Source organism: Cottoperca gobio, chromosome 23 (genome assembly GCF_900634415.1).
Source record: "Cottoperca gobio chromosome 23, fCotGob3.1, whole genome shotgun sequence".
In the NCBI taxonomy this organism is placed as follows: domain Eukaryota; kingdom Metazoa; phylum Chordata; class Actinopteri; order Perciformes; family Bovichtidae; genus Cottoperca; species Cottoperca gobio.
The window spans coordinates 2,609,326-2,630,078 of record NC_041377.1 but is presented as its reverse complement, the minus strand read 5'-3'; the positions used below and the strand labels follow the sequence as shown (position 1 = coordinate 2,630,078).

The 20,753-nt window shown below is 42.6% G+C and overlaps 1 protein-coding gene across 2 annotated transcripts in view; it reads right to left on the bottom strand.

The window, feature by feature from the left end:
• Window positions 1-304: 304 nt before the first annotated feature.
• Window positions 305-20,753, bottom strand: part of fam180a (family with sequence similarity 180 member A) — a 29,491-nt gene continuing 9,042 nt past the window's right edge. The window contains exons 1-3 of one of the 2 annotated variants that reach the window (XM_029462265.1): window positions 6,376-6,511; window positions 1,191-1,288; window positions 305-829 (exon numbers count right to left, since the gene is read on the bottom strand). In XM_029462265.1, the coding sequence (XP_029318125.1) occupies window positions 500-829; window positions 1,191-1,288; window positions 6,376-6,451 (504 nt within the window). In that variant the 5' untranslated portion in view covers window positions 6,452-6,511 and the 3' untranslated portion in view covers window positions 305-499. Of the gene's footprint in view, window positions 830-1,190; window positions 1,289-6,375; window positions 6,512-20,753 lie in introns of those variants that run through there. The other variant, XM_029462266.1, reaches the window with a different exon arrangement.

Sequence of the window (20,753 nt, the reverse complement as noted above, 5' to 3'; positions counted from 1 at the left end):
TACTTTGTTTTTGTGTGTGTTGCTGGCGGATACTATTGTCCCATAAAGCATAAAGGGAAGTGCAGGTGATGCTGCAAAACATTGAAGTAAATTGTAGGTAGTGGGGAGGAAGGCCACAGAAAACAAAGATAAAGCAAAACAATATTTTGCTTTCTCATTGTGAATTCCAGAGTTGAAGTTTGGTTGACAGCTCACTTATTGCATCGCTTGTTAGTACAAAATACGAAAGTGCATTGAATATTTTTGACTTGCTTTTTCCAAAGAACTTGACGAGACCTTGAGTTCATTGTTTGAGGAGTTTTTATTTTTTGTCAAACACTGATTTCTTGTTTCCTACAACAATCTATATGAAGTGCATAATGTCTAAAATTAGCACATAGTATATAACTGGGACACTGTTTGAGTCAAGCGTTGCAGCTTAACACGGTCATACATGGGTGAGCATGAGTGGATGTCATAAAAATATCTTTTTGAAAAAAGTACATCCTGTGATTCTTCCTCAAGAGGGTCTGAGGTCCTTGTGAACGGCTGAGAACAGCTGTCTAGCAGCGTCCGTCCACGCCTCCCTCTGATGCTGGCTGCTGACTCGAGTCAGCCTCTGAGTGGCGTACACCAGGGTCAGCACAGTCCTCTCAAAGTCCTGCCAGCTCAGAGGTTGCTGCCGATGATTGAGCTCCGCTGCCAGCCGGCGAATGTCCGATAGCGTTTTGGGAAGGACGTCTTCACAGATGACCTCCAGCTTCTCCACGCACCTCAGGGAGGCCAGCTCCTCATCTGGGATCAGCATGTCGTGTTCTCCACCTTGGATCTGCATTCCAGCGAGCAGGATCTGGGAGACACGGGTCCACCAAGAAAAGAAAAATACTCAGGAACTTTCACTACTAACTCATTTAACTTTAGGTTCTACCTCCTATGATTGACGTCTATGTGAACTGACATCATACGATACAAATACATATTCCCTTCATCAATGTCGGGAAACTTTGGGTAAACACATACTTCACTTCTCTGCACATGATTAGCAGAACAGCAGAGGTGCACATTTTTCAGCAGAGGAAAATGGTCTACAAATGTGTGACTTGGAGACAGATCTTTTGCACATTCTCAGCATATTTAAAGTGGCTTCCAGCAATGAAGCACTGAGCCATTAACTATTTCAGCACCTCTAGACCCACAAGGTCCAAACTGACCTCAAAAAGCAGGTCGACGTCCTCCGCCGAACGCTGGAATGTGGGGTTGATCAGCGAATAATCCCCGCGCTTTATCCTAAATGCAGTTGGATACAGAGCTAGAACGCAGAAGTACAGGAAATTGGATTAGAGGATCTACCTCGTATTCAAGGAATTAGGCACCACATTATCCAACGTGGCATGCATGTGGGTGGGCCAGAGGTTGAGTAAACACAGATACATTACTGCTCAAATATTATGCAGGTGAGATAGAATCTGGCTCCAGCCGGGCAGAGGGTAGAGCCACAGATGCTCCTATATTTGTGGCAGTGGCCGGTGCATCCAGAGGTGTTGCTGACCACATTTGGTCAGATTTTAAAGTGTCAGTCCAAATGTGTAGCAGACCAGGGACTCCGTAATCTGAGGTGTCCAGACAGGGCTGGAATGAAACCCCTCGCTCTCAGCTAGTGGAACAGTCGTCACATCTCTATGATAAAGTAGCATGAAATCCATATTTTACTAGAGGTGAAACCCAGAGGCAATTCCACATGGTCACACACATCTTATCCAGGAGGTAGAAAGTAACTTAGTACATTTACTCAAATACTTAGTTGAAGTATTCTACGTTTGAACTCACTACATTAATCTAATAGCTGTCGTGTTTAATTACTTTGGAAGACAAACAATTTATCGATAAGAATATGATTCATACATGTAGTTTAGCTATGACGCAGCATTAAAGGAGTAAAGGAGTACGAGACAGATGAGGAGATTGATACCACTCTCAAATCTGTCCGTTAAATATGAAGCTACAACCAACAGGCAGTTAGCTTAGCTTAGCTTAGCTTAGCTTAGCACAGAGACTGGAAACTGGGAAATAAAATGCAGCTCTAAAACTCACTAATAATCACGTTACGTCTCGACTTCTTTCGGCAGCAAAACAAGCTGTAAACACAACATCGACACACTTTATATGAATATATGGGGTTCAGTTGACTCTGGGGTACAAAACCCCCTACAGTTAGCTTTTAGTTCACAGGCTGAATTCTCTAAATGTGGAATGCAATCAGAAGGGCTATCTGTGTCCAAGGAATGATTTATGTACTAGCCGGCTCTTGCAGCAGCATATTTGTGTTCTCATGTTTGCCTAACACCCCTGTGTGATAGTGAGCAGATATTCCAACTGCTAATGGAAAGTCTCTGGGAGTTCAAGTCTAAACAAGACTAGAATAAGAAAGCAGAGAGGTCACACAAGGATGCAGAGTAACCCCATCCACAGTTTCTCCTTCCGTACTGTTTATAATACGTCTACTATTGCTGCCCAGACACTTTAAATATGTGCACATTATAACGCCATCTATTGTGTGCGACTCCAGGACCAATTTGATGACTCTGCTTCAGGAGAGTGATGTGAAAAGCCAAAGTTGATTTGTTTTTTGATCTTATCCAGACATCTCGCTCTCTTTTTCCACTGCTTCGCATATGTTGTTGCCATCCAGTGCTTGGCTCAGTGGGTGAGCCATCGCACAGATCACACACACAGATCTTAATGAGGTATACGGTATGAACACTGGGCTCCATCTGAATTCCAATACAATCCACCACCTGCCCTACAGCGGCATCTACGGCGTGCTGCCTCGCCAATTCTGCGGTAATGATCAGCCCCGCTGCCCGCAGCCTCGCCGGCCAGATACATTTAGGCTTTATAGCTTTTGTTAGGCCAGCCAAAGCCACATGCACTGGCTGATCTTCCCATGTACCTGCTCCCTGCTTGGGTGACTGCCAGTCTCAGCTCCCAGGCTTTGCTATCACAACCCAGCCACCAAGCTCTATGTTCCAGTGAATAATAAAACCCACGTAAGTTTGTGTCAACCTCAACATATTATCTCAAACCTTTCACCTCTCATATCTGACCCGACATAAAAAGGCCACTTTAGAAATACTTTGGTCGAAAGTTCGAAGTCCTAAAAAGTCTGGAAATCCTTTCATCAGCTCCAAAGCTCACTAATCAATACATTATATCGAGTCTGTTTAGTACGTACACAAATCAACGTTTAAAACGGACATATTATACATCCCCCCTACTGGTGGCCTGGCAACCTCTCAATAGCAACAATACTGACACCACTGCAATGTGTTGTTTTGTTACTTTTGGACAAAGCCAGGCTACCTGTTTACTCCCGTTTCAAGTCCTTAAGCTAAGCTAAGCTAACTGGTTGTAGCTTCATATTTAACGTACAAACATCAGAATTAAACCCTAAGTGTTTGAGATAAAGGCCGCACACTCAACCTGTAAACATATAACCAAGGACCTTTTTTGACGAAACATCTTTAGCGCTGCGCTTCCAGTCTTTATGCTAAGCTAAGCTAAGCTAACCATCTCCTGGCTATAGCCTCATATTTACCGTTCAGACATGAGTGGTATCGTTCTTCTCATCCGACTCTCATCTAAAACTATTTATTGAGTGCTAAAATGTTTTCTGTAAATTGTGTCTACGTACTGTTCAAGACCTTCTCCACAATTTATACTTTAACAAATAGATCAGAATCAGCCTTCAGAAACGTCTTGAGTGTAATTGTAGAATGCTTCCATAAATTGTTTTAACGTCAAGTAACAGCACTGAAGATATTTAAGGTGAAAATGAACAATTCTCATCGAATGAGTCCCAAATGCACGATCAGCGGCGGAGGAGGAATAGCCTGTGCAGTCACATTAGATACTGAGGAGACACTTCAGCTTCAGTGGAGCATTGTCAAGGTAAACAAAACAGCACCCAGACGAAAGTGTGCTCATTACAACAAGGGTTATGTTGTTAAAGGATCGAGCCGCTGCACGGAAATGACACCTTGGATGCTGGCCCCAATGCTGATTTACATTTGAAAGAAATAATCGGTTATTTACATAAAAGTTGTCTAACACTCTCTGTCTGCACGCAAACGTACTTTGGCGTGAAGGAAAGTGTGTGTGTTTTATGCTTCCAGCAGCGGGAAACAGCAGTTTGCAATAAAATCTTATTGCTGGTTAATGCTCACATGGTTGGAGTAGCACTGCTGCTGCAGACACAGAGACAGGCAATGTGTCTTTTATAAAGCTTAGCAAAGCAGGGAGAGGATTCAAATGTACATCTTAGGGGCAAACAGTTCAGTTAAAAAACAGGGTTCGGCAACAGCAGGACAGACAAGCAGAACAAAAAGGGCAAGGCCGGCAGGCTAGAGGATAATAACAAGAAAGGCAGGCTGGCAAACGGAAGAAGGTTAAATCACTAATGCTGGGCTGCCAGACAGACAATTTTGCAGTAGACTGAAGGAAAGGGTTATGTATATATACTGAGAATTGGAAACAGATGCACAGCTGAGTGTGGAGGTCAGGGGATGATAAGGAGAGGGCAAACATGAGGGCCACTGCAGGGCAGGGAGGGAATAAAGGCTCCGAAATGAGAGCAGATTTATTTATTATTTAGCAATTAAAAAGTCTAAATGATCAAAATCAGTTCAATCCAACTAAATATTGAGCCGGTTTATAATGTAAAAGATATTTGTTAGTATTTGACATTTTAATACGTCTTATTTGTGATGCTTCCAAAAAGTAAAATATTAAATGTCACTGCAGGTGAACATATTTTTTAGCTGACTTGTGTTTTTCTCATTTTAAGGTTGAATAACTAATGCAGATGTTCCCCCCTTACAGCATCGGAGTTTTTCCTGCCGCTCGCTCTAAGCCTGCTCATCCCTCATGCTTCCCCTCCCTCCTCCAGCGCTCCAAACAATCAGCGTGTGGACGGGGAGGATTCCCCCAATGTCATTATACACAAGCAGGGAACTTGTAATCTCCCGCTAACTGCTTGCAAGAAGATGAGGGAACAACAAAGATCCATTAATTAGCAGGGCTAAATGGTATTCCTGGCTGGAGGGATTTCTTGATGAGAGAGAGAGAGAAACAAACAAAAACAATATGGACGTCTGGATCCCTCCGGCTTACGGTAAAAGAGGGTGAAAAGGACACGCGAGGGAATAAAATCTTTGCCGCAATGGCCCATCTTCTGCTTAGCATTCAAATTCACCTCCAAATGATATTAAAAACCAAACAAACTGCCACTCAGATGCAAAATGTACCATTTGCAATGTAAACACAGACTTCCCCATTAATACTCCCACTGTGAGACGAATCTATGAGAGGTTAAGCTGCAATAAAGTCACTTAGTATAGGCAGGGAAGACTAGATAGGATTTGACACCGTGGATATTAGAACACTGGGGAGACTGGTGATGATTGGAGACACTGGAGAGTCGACACATTTGTCCAATTTCCACCCATTAAGCCCTCTCCTTTTTTACTGTCCACAATTACCCAGGGAGGCTGATTGTGTTTTACATTAGGTTCAGCACGTTAAGACCCACATCTCGTTTGGGGTTCATCTGTCTAAATGATAAAACAAATGGACTATTTTGTTATAAAAAAGGCTCTCTAGGTCAACAGGTTGATGTTTTACAATGACCAAACATATTATATGGCAAAAAGTTGAAGGTATAAGTGACATTTCTGTCTTACAAAACATCCAATCAAAGTCAATTCTGGTCATTTGGGGATTGAAACGTCTTTTCCGATTGTTACACAATTTAAAGTTACACGTTAAAAGGATTTTTTAAAAGTATGATACCAATCTGGGGCTGTTTGCTGTTTTAATTAGACCAGAAAATAATAATTTGTTGGGTATGTTTTATGGATCAAAGGACTTTTAACGTGTAAGAATGATCCACTAAGAGCTCCAGCTCTACAGCGTGTTAGCGTCTTTCAGCTCATTGTTTTGGTTTTGATGCCGTTGCTGTTTTGATTCAGTCTCACAGCTCTCATCAACCTTATCCCAGATTGTAAACTATGTGAGTGTTGAGAAAGGAATGTCCTCAGTGAGTGGATCCAATAACAACAGGCCAGTCACTTTTCATTGGAAAACCCAGTGTTGATATCCTGCATGTCCCAATGTCCTCCATATCTCCGGAAGAAAAACACATTCTTTCACAGTCACACGCACAGGAGGAAAACTTCAGCTATGTTTGTTTCCATTTTCTAAACAGGCTAACATTTTAAATGGGGATGCAAATTGTTACTATTTGTGGGATCATTCAAATCAGCTTTTTCCATGATGTTGGCATTGTGGCCTCTGAAAGATGATAGAGAGATAATGCATGGAGTTTAAAAGTCCACCTACCTTTCCTGTGGTGCTGAGTGGCTGCCAGGTACATAGATAGGTAAACAATGATGAACAGAGCCCACCACTGCGTCATATTGATCCTCACACACAGCTCTACACACACACACAACGATGGAACAAAAATGCTCTCTGACTGTTGAGTTTCGGCATTTCACATGCATTAGTTTTATATGCAGGATCATTCCTTCATTCATTTTTGTGTTGCCACCTCCCACCCTCCATCCATCCTCTCTTACTCTCACTCTGTGTGTGTGTGTGTGTGTGTGTGTGTGTGTGTGTGTGTGTGTGTGTGTGTGTGTGTGTGTGTGTGTGTGTGTTCTCCACTCAGGCCTGGCTGTCTGGGCTCTCATCTGGAAATCATCAGGATTTGGACAACGCCTGCCCTCTTGGCTGGACTTTGCTCACAGTAACTGGCTGACTGGTTCACTTACTGTGTGAGTCTTTACTTGACTGGATAAATAGATGGCTGACCGACTTGCCAATTGATTGACATAACATATTGGCATCCCAAGAGCCAGAACCAAACCTAGTACAAGAGATGCTTACACACTCAGCTCTCCTTACTAAAGTGCTCTAGCTGCTCGATCAAGCATCCTCATTAGCTTTATGGGTATTTCCGCTTTATTTCAATTTGGGTTATTTCTACTTTTTCAGCAATCAGTTCTAATATCGTTGAACACAACTGCTAAGATCTGGGACTCAGCCTAAACAAGAAACCAACAGTTTGCCAGATTATCAAACCTTTTTATTTGGAGGTTAAACAGAAAGTGATTCCACCTGAAATATCGTAATAATCTCATTGTACAAGGAAACTCGGTAACTTGCTTAAGTTTAAACAGTTGTTCTGTAAACTGTGATAGATGTTTACAATGGACATTTTTTGGTTTTGATTTTAGGTTCACCTTTGTTTTTAATTCCAAATAAGTTTGGCTAACCTGGTTCTTTTGTTGCACCTGATGGACATCTCTAAGCATTGTCAGTCGGTTGGTCCAGACTAAAACATCTCAGTAACTATTGGATGAATTGTCAGAAGGTTTTGTACAAACATTCGTGGTCCCCAGAGGAATCCTACTGAATTTCATTGACTATGGCGATCACATGACATTTCCTCTAGCGCCACCATGAGGTTGACGTTGTCGTTGGATGGTCGTTGGATGGTCGTTGGATGGTCGTTGGATGGATGGATTGTCATACTGTGCTATGGCCGTCTTTAGTTCTAATTAGCAAATATTAGCGCGCTAACACACGCAAAAAAGATGAACGTGGTAAACGTTATACCTGTTTTACATCCGCACGTTAGCATTGTCCTTTCGAGCACGTTAGCAACCGCTAGCACGGCGTTCGACCTTAAGCCAAAAGCTGACGTACATCTGACCGCTCGTGCTTCTCTACGTTTTAGTGATGTTGCCGTAATGAACTTGCTGGAGTATCATAAAACAATCAATATCCTGCATTTGTTCATTGAAATGGTTCATCACAACAAGATCCAAGTCATAATATTGGTTTTCCTTTCATGTATTCTGTCAAAAAATCATCTGTCTCCCTCCTACACAAACCTTTCTTCTCATGTATCCTGGCTTGAGTTCTAGGTTAATTAACTGAAATTTGGCGCTGCGAAGTACAAAGTCCTGACTTAAAAGGCCTGTTTGATTGTATGTAGCGTGCAGCAACCAGAGGACGATGAAACCCAGACGGAGACAAACAGCTACGTGTCAACAATCAACATCAACAACGACACAAGAACCATTTAGAGCATCTTGATTCAAGGCCGTCAAGACTCTTTCCCCCCATCTTTATACTTTTTCCCTCACAGCCTCTTCTGCTCTTTCTTGTCACAGAATATGTGCGATCAACACACTGTCCACGTTCTAGTGCCAAAGCACATAATAGACTGTGTAGGTGCGCTGGATTTCAGATGGTTTGCTTTGTTGGCTCAGCCTCTAAGGCTGTTTATAAAATAAAATAAACATACGATTCCCGTAATGGCCTTGTGTTAAAAAAAGGCACTTATACCCAAATCAGTTTAGAGAGCAACTATTAATTATTCAAATAGAGGCTGCAGATGTCAAACTTAAATGTTTATTCAAACAATGTAATGCAGATAAGAGTGCACTTTCCCTTATCGACGCTGTGCTGTTAGAATAAACAATGAAGTCTGGTATCTGTGTGCAGTTATCATCCACTTTTTAAATCATAAGGTGCTATATTTTTTCAGCTAAATATTCCCTGTTGACACAAGCAGTTGAAGTCACAAAATGCAATCATAAACGGCTGCACAGGCCGAGTGGCGCTCCCATTTTATTTCAGTGCCGATAAAAAATATTGAGTAGACATGAGGGAGCCACAACGGCGTTTAGCTGGATACATTTAGAGCGATTTGATGTATCTGTCGACAACTCGCCATGCATGTGCTCCATTTTATTGCCCCAAATATATGATGGTAAATAAAGCGAGGAATTTTACAACGCAACACGACAGAGCAAAAAATGTCTTTTGTCTGTTTTATGACACATACATCTAAATCCTGTTAATCTAGTTGCATTCAAAGGGTTTGATTAATGCACAAAGCGCTGGATGATTTTAATGTGTGTAATCTTTGCTCTATGCCGTCATATGTTTGATTAAATATTTGCTTGCAGCAGATGGGAAAGCAAGGTATGATGCCCTTCTCTCTTTCTTTTTTTTAAGCTTGTAGAACATAAAAACACATTTACATGGACGATGAAGCTGGAAAAATCTAACGCCTCAGTGCACAAGCTGCAACTCTGCATGTGATTCACACGAGTAACACATTAGGCGGAGTCAGATGGCATTATGATTGGCGAAACAAAAAACTAAAAATGGTCTCCCCTCCAGCTCATTTCTTTGCCTGCAGGTGCATGACAAGAAGAATACTGACCCCTGAATGTCTACAGGTCATAAAAACACAAACACTCAGTCCACACGGGATGCACCGTCAAAGACTTCCAGTTGTGACCACTAGGGGGCAGTGTTATGACACACATCCAGAGAGATCCAAAACTTATCCAAGATCCTGCAGTGATTCCTAACTCTTTTGGTGATGCTGCATGAATTCTGGAATAATTGAATTCTATTTAAATACGGTCTGACAATATGAATGCAGCCACTTAACAGAGATCAAAGGGTTGTTTGGGTTCAAACCAGGTGGGTGCCCTCGAGACATCCTTTTGCTTTAATTGCTTCTCTGCTATAAATCACTGGAATGCCTGGAATATGCAAATTGATACAAGGCCACTGTACGTGTGAACTTGCTCGCCTAATAGTCAAATTGTTATCACACAGCCGCAGTTTCATCTTACAAAGCTGTGAGTCAGGGTAATGAGTAAACACCTGACCTGATTGTGCAAATATAGAAGATGCTGTAAGGCTGTTGTACTTCCAGCCCGGGGACTGTGACTCACGGGGAGTGTTTTCAGTCTTGGCTCAAAGTTAAAACCATAAGATGATACACGGAACATTGCTTCTGACAGATTACAGGAGCTGAAGCCGGAAGGCCACAGCAGGAGGCTGCATGTACTGGATGTAAACACACATTACCTTCCTGGAGGACCGCCTCCAGCTATCAACGGAGCAGTGTGTACATTGTTACTATGTTGTAGTTCACTTCTGCTGCGTTCGCAGTCTGTGTCAAACCAAGCCAAAGCCTTTAAGAGGTTATGAGTTAGAAATGTTAATTATTTTTAATCCCCAACCAAAGCTCTGCTGAAAAAGCTTTTTGTCTTCGCCAGGCCTTCACTGTAAATGAGACTTTGTTCTTGCTTGATCCAAAAGGATGAAAAGGTAAAGAGCAGAACAATGTGAGAAAAAGCAGGTACAGGGCGCAGGATAAAGGTGAATCATGAGGATGATTATGGACTGAGAGAGAAAACCAAGAAAAAGTTTGCAAACAGTGGGAAGTGAACTCTCTGAAAGTTTAAAACCAAGATCTATTGATTGACCATGGTTAGTGACAACAAGTGAAGCCGGTGGGAGAATAGGCTGTCTAGCATCTCTACCCAGCTGGCAGGAGGCACATCACGCATCAAAACAACTCAACAAAGTATGAGTGTGTGCGAGTGTTCGACCACGATGCCTAATCATCATACCTCAAGCAGAATAATTACCTCAACTGTCCATCACACCTCTGCAAACAGTTTCATCAAGGCTCATCTGAATAGCAGCGCAGCCGCAGCTCCGCGCCGAGTCTTTAAATGGAGTTGGCATGTCTTGGACAGCTTGCATTATCACAGTTGGCCCTGGTGGGTGCTGGGTGTCTCCTTTTTCCCAAAAAAAAGTATCTACCTGCCTGCCTGAAATACACTGCAGACTGGAGAGGAGACAGCTACAGCAGCACTCTAGTCTAATGCACCACCTGTCTCATTACTGTAGCATCTACGATTTATTACCATACAGTATCGTAATTAGTCAGAGTAAATAAAGCTTTTAGAACTGTTGTGAAATGAACGTCTTGGTGAAGTTCACAGTGCTAATGTCCTCCTTTGTTCTCCCTGTTTGTAATTCTTGACCAATTAATTTATAATGACCTGATTCAAGGTCCAGATGGCAGCCGCTGTTACGATGAGTAAGTGTGAACTGCAAAACTAAATAAATAACGGCCTTGGTAGTGTACGAGCATGCCATCGTTAAGCATAGAGGTTTAGTATGATGATTTTATAAAATACTCATCACCTACAGCAGTGGTCTTCACTATGAGAGCCACATTGATTGGACAAAGTCAATAGGAGAGCCACTTTTACCGCAAAGTATGAAAAGCACGTCTGTTTATTAATCTGTCTTCCCTGCAACCAACCAATGCATTCAATGAAAGCAGGATTAGCTTAATATTGATATTATAATACTGGGACGATGTTGTCAAACTCTGCAAACAATATTTCTGCTGAAGCCAAAAAGCAGTGTTTCACAATGTTTGAGTCTGAGAAGGTTTTTTTTCCCCGAGCCAAAATCCATGCGATGTCAAAAGATGTCTCAGTGAATTGTTCAGCTGTGTTATTTGTCCTGTGTTTGAGCCTTTGTTTTCAGAAAGAGAAGAAGAAAGCTGCTCTATTTTATTTACTAATTTATCTTCCAGGTGCGTAAGTTTCGTAGAATTTTGGATGCGTCGTTTGGAAATGCCGCTCCAAATGACTTCTCTTGAAACCAGAGCGGGTGTGTTTGCACATTAAGCACGAAGGGTTCGACTCGTGGCGGACAAATACAAACTCCTCTGTCCACTTGTCTTGAATGTTCCTTTACTCGTCTTGTACGGCTCGTACCTTTCTTTTTTTAACGGGAGCAGCTGTTGTCTGTCCACAAACCACATCTCCAGCATCTTCCTCTCGCTTTACGGTGGTTTGAAGCTCCAAAGCCAAATCGATCCATTTTACGTCCGTAGAAAGACGCGCTAACTAGCATGAAATGGTGAAACGAGTCGACCGGAGTCAAGCTAGCGCGAGTATGAAGTGCCAGGTTGGTCGTAGTATCCTCCAATTTAAATGCTCCAATTTAGCGATATAAACCATTTTTTAGCAAATGTCCATATTCATAAGCATGCTTATGTTAACATACTTTTAATGAGCTTATGTTAATTTATTTCTATACTAGCCCACCATGTGTCTACCCGTCACATTCACCATGTAGTGCTGATAGACCGCCAAAACTGGCAACTCCGCAGTGAGTCAATGTCGGCCGAGCAAGTTTAAATATCTTGTTTCTGTCTATATTTGCATCTTTCATCAATTATTTTATTATTATTTGTAGGCTAATAGCGCAGACACTGTGTTTTAATGGGTTATATGTAATAGCCCTGCTTGTGTTTAGTGTTTTTATGAAATATCTGTATTGACTGCAGTCATATCTATCACCCCTTTATTTAGCCCACTGCCACACGAGCCACCAATTAAAGCTTGGCGAGCTGCAGGAGGCTCGGGCTCGCGAGCCGCGCAATGAGTAATTGACCTACAGTGTCAGTTATCATCTCTTAAAGAATCTTCACTCAAGATCCCCTTTTCTTGCTTCTGGAGCTTTCAACCCCATCACATGGTCCTCATCAGGAGATGAATTGAGCTCTTTTGTCATGAAACTTTCAATTATTGTGAGCACTGTTATGGTTTCTTGACATGAGCTTGACAGTTCATTCTTGACCTTTGAAGCAGCTGTTGACAAAATAATCTCCAAGGTGGAAAAATCTGACAATCTTTCTGGGGTGACGGACCCTAATGGGGCCTGAAGGCCACATGGGTGTCTATACGGCAATTACTTGGTGGCTATTTTATTTATTTTAGGCGAAATGTGAACCGCTACAAGAAAGGCACAAGAAAACAAACTTGAAATAAAATACTTAAAGAGCAGAACACAAAATTCCGAGTGTGACTTGTATGGTTGCAGGCCTTTTTCCTGACAAGAAATGTCAAAGCTGTGATAAAAAATAATTTGTTGGGTGAGTCAAATGCCACATTAAAGCACTAGCAGACAAACATTCTTCATCCTAAACTTCAGACGCCTTAATCATACCTTTATCTATGTAAACAACGTCAAACTCATGAGTTAGTGTTTAGAACTTATTAAATGCCAATGAATGTAAATAAAAGACGTTTATATACGTGAAGGTATAGCAAAGAAGGTTCTCAGGTACTCTCGTATTGCTCAGAGACACTTCGGCAGGGGACTTCTTGGTCTGAATCTGAAAGGAATCCGCTCTACTTCCCCCCCCCCCGGCTGCCAGGGATTGCTGCCTAATAACGAGAATAATAATAATGGATATGTATACTTCATTTCCTGTGTAATCACTGCGCCGCTCATGCTCGAGTGTGCGTCGGCGGGCTTCTGCATGGTAATGAAAGGTGCTTATGGAGCCGTGGTGAGAGTCAAGCACATGTGCAGAGCGATAACATCTGTCATTATGATCATGACCGATGCGTGAATCGGAGTCACGATTTCCAGTTAGTAAGTAATGAGGATGTGTTAGCCGGGCTTGGTCATCAGCGCCTGCTTATTAACACACCCCAGAGGGGGAGTTGTCACGATGCGAGCCAGAGGCAGCGAAACAGACAGGCCAAGAGTTATAACGAGGTAATAAAAAAAGCTTTAGCACTATGAAATATATTTTGCTTTTCGCAAGTGTTCTTTGTAATTTATATTCTAGGAAAATCCAAGAAGTTGGCCAAAGAAGAAGAGCGATGGTTTAGACTTTTTGGATTTTCCAGGTTTATGGGTTATTTAAGGGTACGCTGTTGTGGTTCTATTTATTTGGTAGTGTCTGTAAGGCAAAGTGAGACGAAGAGAGTTGAAAAACTTCAACTTGAACAAAAAAGTCCCAAGATGAAGTTCGGCGTCTGAGCTGTTCAGGCAAACAAATTGTTTTTGGATTTTTTTGGTATTGACCCCGTTTGTCCTGCTGGCATATCACAATCAAAATATTTCTCAGAAGTTCCTTCCTCCACCTCAGCGGACGAAAACTTCTCTGCACCTGGTTCACAGAATAAAGCCGCTGCCCTTTGAGACATCATGTGGATGAATGAAAGATGAAGAGCAAAAGACCCAGGCAAGACCCAGCGAATGAGGTCAGCTCCAGGTCTGGGGGCTTGTGTGTGTGTGTGTGCGTGTGTTATTGTTTGTGCGTGAGGTAGTAGACTGAGGTGGGAGGTGAGTTTGGAGAGGAGGGTTGAGGTGTTTGCTTTTGGCCCTGAAAGGGAGAGCTGTGCAACACATCAAAGCTTCTGCAGCCGCCGACCCCAGATGGCTAATAGCAGGATCAGACTGTAGCCTTCTGCTGATGATGCAGCACTTCAGTGGGAACACGTAGAGGGGCGGCTTCATCCGGCTAGTACTTGGAAGACACTAAATAGGCATGACTGAGGAGAGGAAGTGGTGGTTTGTTGGAAAAAGATGATATGTGGTGGAAAAAAGGTAATTATCCTACGTTAACGATATGCACTGTGCATAAACTAGGTGTGCAATTGCACCTCCTAAAGACCCTTTGATAGAAACACACTGACAGCGCTTAGGTGGACAGAGATGTGGAACAATCTTTCTAATAGGTGGGGGACAGGGAAATCCTAAGATGCTGACATAAGAAACAGCCAGGAGAAGAGTCAAAAGGAAATAAGCTAAAAGCAGGAACCATGACGTAAAGTAGAGGAGAGTGGTTTCACTCAGCGCCGCTATGGCAGGGGTGCACAGTGTGTCATTTTGTGTGTGTTGCATAAAGAGTCAGTGCATTATTGTGCTTGTACAATAGAGACTTCACACAGGCAAAAGGAAAACTGTTTGGAAAGTGTGTTCGCTGAATATACTGTTCCCTGCAGCCACCTGGCAGTGCAAGATATCGGAAATCTCCAACTCGACTAAAAAGAAGTACAGTAATGCACAAGAGAAAGCAAAATGGCAACAAAACCACCAACACTGGATTTACACCAACACAGTAGATTCTGTTCATTAAGTCAGAGCCGTTCAACTTTTCACTTTTTAGGGTTAGGGTTAGGGTTAGGGTTCGCTAACCGCTAAACATATGTAACATAATATGAATAGCTGTACTTCCATCTGTCCAATCTGAATACAAGGTTAGTGAAGGAATATGTGAATGCCCATTCTTCCCCTTGTGCTAACATGCTAGCATGTATGTAGAATAGCCCATTCTTAGGTCTGTTTCACCAGTGAATTAGCTGTTGTTAGGTAGCTACTGTAGCAGCTTTAACATTTATTTGTTGACCGGAACAACGTTTTAGTTGTAGTGTTATGATTTGTAATATTAAGTAAAGATGTGTTTTAGTCAGAAATGTGGACTGGGGTTAAGGAGGGATTTGGGTATCCATGTAATGTATGTGGGCATACAGCAAATATCCATTACTCTACAATTTTCACTTCAACTTCTTTACTCCAATTTCACCAAGTGACCTGGCCAGTACTATTAATAAAAGTCATGTTTCATTAAAAACATATTGAGCAAGGTTGGATTGGTGGCAACAAATCGACGTTAAAACTACAAGAGGGGGTTTGGATGAACAGCTGGGAACGAGAAAACCATCATTCAAAAACATTTCATCTCTCAGCTTGTAACTGGATTTGGGCTTCGTCTTTTCACTGACAATGTTCAAGCTTTGGCTTTCTGTATCAGATTTCAAAACAACATCTGGAGGGAGGGAGGGAGCTCAGCTTGAACCTGCCTTTCTCTCTTTATTGTGCGTGCTGTCAAGCAGTCACAAAGCCAACCAAATCCAAATCCAAATCTCTCCCTTGTTAAAATCTCCCACTTCTTTCTCCTCTCCAATCCTCTCAAAGCTGTCTACCGCGGAGCAAAGTGCCTTGTTAGATCAGATCTGTCTCTGGTTCTCCTGCAATATCCCCGGCTCACAAATTCTGGATTATACAATTAAACTCTACACATCTTTGCATTTCAAAGCTTAAGTCCTCATCAAGGCACACAACATACGCACTCAGATGAATGAAAATGAGCAAGGAAACTTAAAGTACGCCTACACAGGACATGCGAAGGAATATGTGTCCTCATTAGAAATGCACACAGCTGGTAATTAGTTTGTCATAGTTTTGTGTCCTGTTTTCTCCTTCAGGTTATTTACTGTTAACGTGATCCTTTCCTGTCCTCTGCCACCTCATTCCTTTGTCTCATTAGCTGTAAAGTCAGCTCTCAAAAGCTTTCTCTGTATCAAGGCTTTTCCTCCGCAGCAGACTCGCTCTGTTTGCTTTGCTCGTTCCCTCACATCCTCAGGACGTCAGTGACAGCAAATAGCCCGGCGTCTGCCTCGCTACTCAGCTACAGCTCTGCCATAAAAAGCTCAGTTGTTATGTCCAAAAGTTAAGTCTTGATTTCCTTTGCGGTGAGTGCTTTTTGCTGGCTTGTTATGGGGAAAAAAGGGACCACCCAATGGAGCAGTAACAAGTCCAAGCGTCATGAACGAACAGTTACATCTTTACTGATCTTTTGCAATGTCTTACAGAGCTACCCTGGGTGTTCTGGGCACAATTTATTTGCTGAGACAATTTTCACTTGGCTTGTACGGACACAAGAACATGTTCGTGGGAAAAAGGAAGAGCTGCATGGGGCTCTTTGTGTCTAAAGGAGTCAGTATGCTTTAAACAAAGTCTTTTCGGATTGCTTAACCTCCCATAGCATCTTAGTGGTGTCGGAGTTGGACTGCTTCCGACAATGTTTGCAACTTTTTTCCAAACAGAGAAGCCTGCCCTCCTCTATGACAGTAGGTTTTCATACTGCCTTCAAAGTGTCTTCAGATGCCAATTTGTATGAACTAGTGCGTTTGATGTACATTGAGACCTTGATTCGTTGTGTAGCCTCATGGAAAAGTGACAAACTGATTGGATTTGAAACTTGTCAGAACATATGCGCTCTTTTACGATCAATTAAATCCTCTGTCTCTCTCTTTGTGTCCAGTTTCTAGTTAGATTATGGTTACCTCTTTAAAGCAATAGTAACAGTTTGGGAAATCCTTTTCTTGCTTACAGTTAGATGAGAACAATGATAACAGCCAGGAGATGGTTAGCTTAGTGTGCAGCAACATGTAGCCTGGAAGCTCACTAACTAACATGCAGTATCTAAAGTCTTTAAGGTGTGCGAGTGTTGGACTGTTTCTTGGCTGGGAACAGTGACTTCCTGGAGTCTTGTTGAGGTTTCCAGGCGTTAAGGTGCTGATTGGCAGATGTCAGCTGCTTCCCCAGGTGCTTCTAGTCTTAATGCTAAGCTAAGCTAACCGTCTCCTGGCTGTAGCTTCATCTTTAATGTACGGACAATAGTCTCACCTACCTCTCGGAGTAAAAAAGCCAATTTTCCCAAAATGTTGAACCGAGTCTTTGTTCTTGCTGCATCGCCACCGGCACAGGATGTAAAGACAATAGATGTGTGTATGTGGCAACCCCTTTGTGTTTGGGGTATAATTACAAAGGCTACTATATTTCTAAGTTAGTACTTAGCCTTTTTTTCCGGGGAATCTCTGTCGTATCAGCAAAGTGATAGGAAGGAAGGATAAAATGTTGGAGATCAGGGTGTCCTCATGTCCACTTCGCCGCTTGTTAAAAACCTGACAGTCGGCTGCCTTCACATCTCTCTTTCCCATCGCTCTTTAAAAACGCAGCCTGCTAGACTTTGTTTCTCTCTGATAATCCAAATGGACTTTAAGTGCAATTGAAGCATCAGCTTCTCTTTGACTTTCGCCTTCAGCATCTCATTTAACTTCTCTATACAAAACGGGGGCTGGGGGAGGAATAGACAGCACAGTAAATAAAAAGGGACTTAACACAAAAATTTGGAATTTATTCTATCAAAATCCTCAAACTGTTGAAGCTATTTTTTGTTTCAGAATAATCTTTGGGATGCATTTTAATCTTGTGCCCCAACATTGCGTTCTAACCCAGACTGTGAAAAAGCACTGCCCTAGATGTGCCTCTCCGCAGTCCTTTCTGTTATTTATCTCCCCCCTGCTCTCTATCTGTCCATCTTGCCTACTCATAACTTATTCCATTATGTCCCTCTGATTCCTTTTCCGCTCTAACTCCCTGAGCCCCTCCCTCCCCTTTCTTTTTTTTGTCTTTCTTTCATTTTCCGTCAATTTCCATCACTTTAATCCTCCCTCCTCGTGTCAGGATGCGCGGCTTCACGCTTGCAGCCTCAAGGTCAATTTTGTGTTATAACCAACGCCTCTGATATAATATAAAAAACGACTAATTAAATGTTCTTTTTATAATTGGCAGTGACCCAGCCTTGAGCAGAGCGGTGTCAGGATAAACCCTGCAGATACACATGCGGGTCAGGATCTTTCCTCCGCTTTCCTCGAGGTTATGCGGGGTTATTGCGCCTCTTTGGCCGTGCTCCATGTTGGTTTGTTTGTTTGTTTATCATCATTTATCATCATTTGTCCTCCACTGGCCACGCCTCTCGGTTGACCCCAGGGTTGGTTTCTGGGCCCCTTCCGGCGATGACTGTTCTGACCCCGGCAATCGGGCAAAGACATCGCACCACAGCCGCGCATACTCATTCCTCACCAACATGTGCGTGGTTGCAACACAGGCGAGAGTTCTATGCGGGCCTGCATAGAATTTTCCATGAATGTTTGTGAATAGAGAGAATGAGGCCACCACTGGGGTTGTATAGATTTTTCCTCTGCTGATACTCCCCAGTGCTCAAGGGAACTATGACCCTGGCAATTTGCTGGCAAGCCGGGGGCCCCCATTGATCACTTCTCCCACAGTAAACAATCCTCCATGCTGCCTCGCCATCATCCCTCGCAGCATCTCCGAGCCAGCCACAGACTCCGAGGCACAGAAGGGCAACACTGGGCCCATAATCCTGCATTACCCGGCTGAGGGTTGCTTTGTACTGATAAAACTTTACTACTATATAAAATAAATCACAATATTTATTAAATCTGAAGGCGTTATCAGCACTGAGCACATGCCTCAAATCCCAATAGAATTTTTTGCAACAGATGAGAAAAGATATTAGGTTGGAAGCTTATTTTTTTTAATATATATTCTCAAAAGTCTGTTCTGGTCAATGAAGTTAATAATATTATATCATGTTTTTATGCAGTTCCGTTTACTTTCCAACGGGTTGCAGAGAACGCTCTGCTCTACAGGAACCTGTGAGGTTTATAAGGTTGGACTTCATGCCAATTTCAAGAGAATGAATGAATGATTGTTATCCAGTGAAGCTGCATCAGGTGTGATGAAAACCCTTGAGTTCTGAGAGATTGCATGGGAATGCTTGTACTGCGGCGTGAATGACCTACCGGGCGCTCCCTTTATTCAAGAAACCGCCAGTCATTGTTTTAAAGCCTCCCACCTACAGATAGGCAAAGTCCTCCTTGAAGACACAACGCACACATCTTTATTTGCGTTGAGCACAAAGGCAGAAACTCCAACACGTCTCCGTATTCAGAGCACTTCTACCCAGGACAAATTAGCGTTAAAGTTTTGTGAAACTTCCTCAAAGATCGGAGAAGAACTTGAGATAAACACACCTCTCTGTATAATTAAACTCCCAGCTACACCATAATTAAGACCCATACGATCAGTTTTCCTTGACACCATGATACAGAGCTTTTATTTTTATAAAGCTAAACAATACAGGAGCTCCGTTCTCTTTGTGTGGCTCCATTTCAGTCATGGAGAAAAAAAAACAAAATTTCCTTTCCCCCCCCCCACGGTTTCCTGATTGCAAATGAGTTGACAAGGTTCTTTGTATGCTCAATTGCTTCCTGGGTTGTTTTTCCCTTGCTCTCACAGCGATGTCTCCCCTAGAACAAGTAGAATCAGCCTCTCAGGGAGAGACCAGCCGCTGTACCGTTCACATTATTTGCACTCGCTACTCTTTAGCGTTTGACAACATAATTACCAAAGTCGAGGCCCTGTGCAATTAAAAGCCAGTGGCCCGCTGACAGGGAGGGCTCGAGTAGAGGCAGGGATGAGACAAGATCTCAAAAGACGTGTTCTGAGAGGGGCACTGTCCCGGTGTTTCCACGATGTTGACAGGATGGCATGGACAACATAACGTTTTGCCATCTCAGCAGGACTACAAGATGATGATGTAGATGCCTCTGAATTGGCCCTTCTATCATGAATCTCGTCATTAGCTTGTGGGGGATTTTGGAAAAGTTTTTCTAATTGTATGCATTGCAAATATTGTGGATCAAATGTACCTGTCTGGGGTATTTGGTGTCTCAGTTCAGGTGCTGGATCCTATCCAAGTAGCCCACAAACTTCCGTTCTTCACAGGGACATACTGAAGGACTTGAGCCAGATGGTGAAGCCTCACAGAAATGTAAGCTAATGATGCATTCAGGTGCCCCTCATTAACATGTAAAGCTAAACATGTCCACGTCCCCAAACACCTGATTAAATGTAAAGTAATTAATGAGGCACCTGATATTTCCTGATTTTGTGACTTGAGAAGGCTCACAGTCTGTAGACATCTGAAACCTGTGAGGAAGGTCGTTTTTAAAGATTAGGAACAACTGAATTATAGATTACTGAAGTCCTAAAGATGCACTGATTCATACGTTTGTATTAACGATGGCTTCATGTAACGTGAAAGGGGTTAGATGCCACATGGAGGCCGCATGGTGTGTTGGTGTGTTTTCTCTCACACCTTTCTGATGCCGATGATTGAGAGTGAAGACAATATTAGGGAAGCTGAAGAAAGGCTTACTTCTCTCACTGCGATCTCAGTATGAATAAACAAACATTAACACAGCAAATGTGCCGTGGCACTCTCCTATTCAATGGGCTGATGAGACAATAATGTTGTAATGATAATGTTAGAAGAAACAATTTCTTAATACTGGTTCTCCCCTCATCCTACCAACATACAGACTATCGACTGGGGTCCCTGAAGACCTCATAGCAAAATG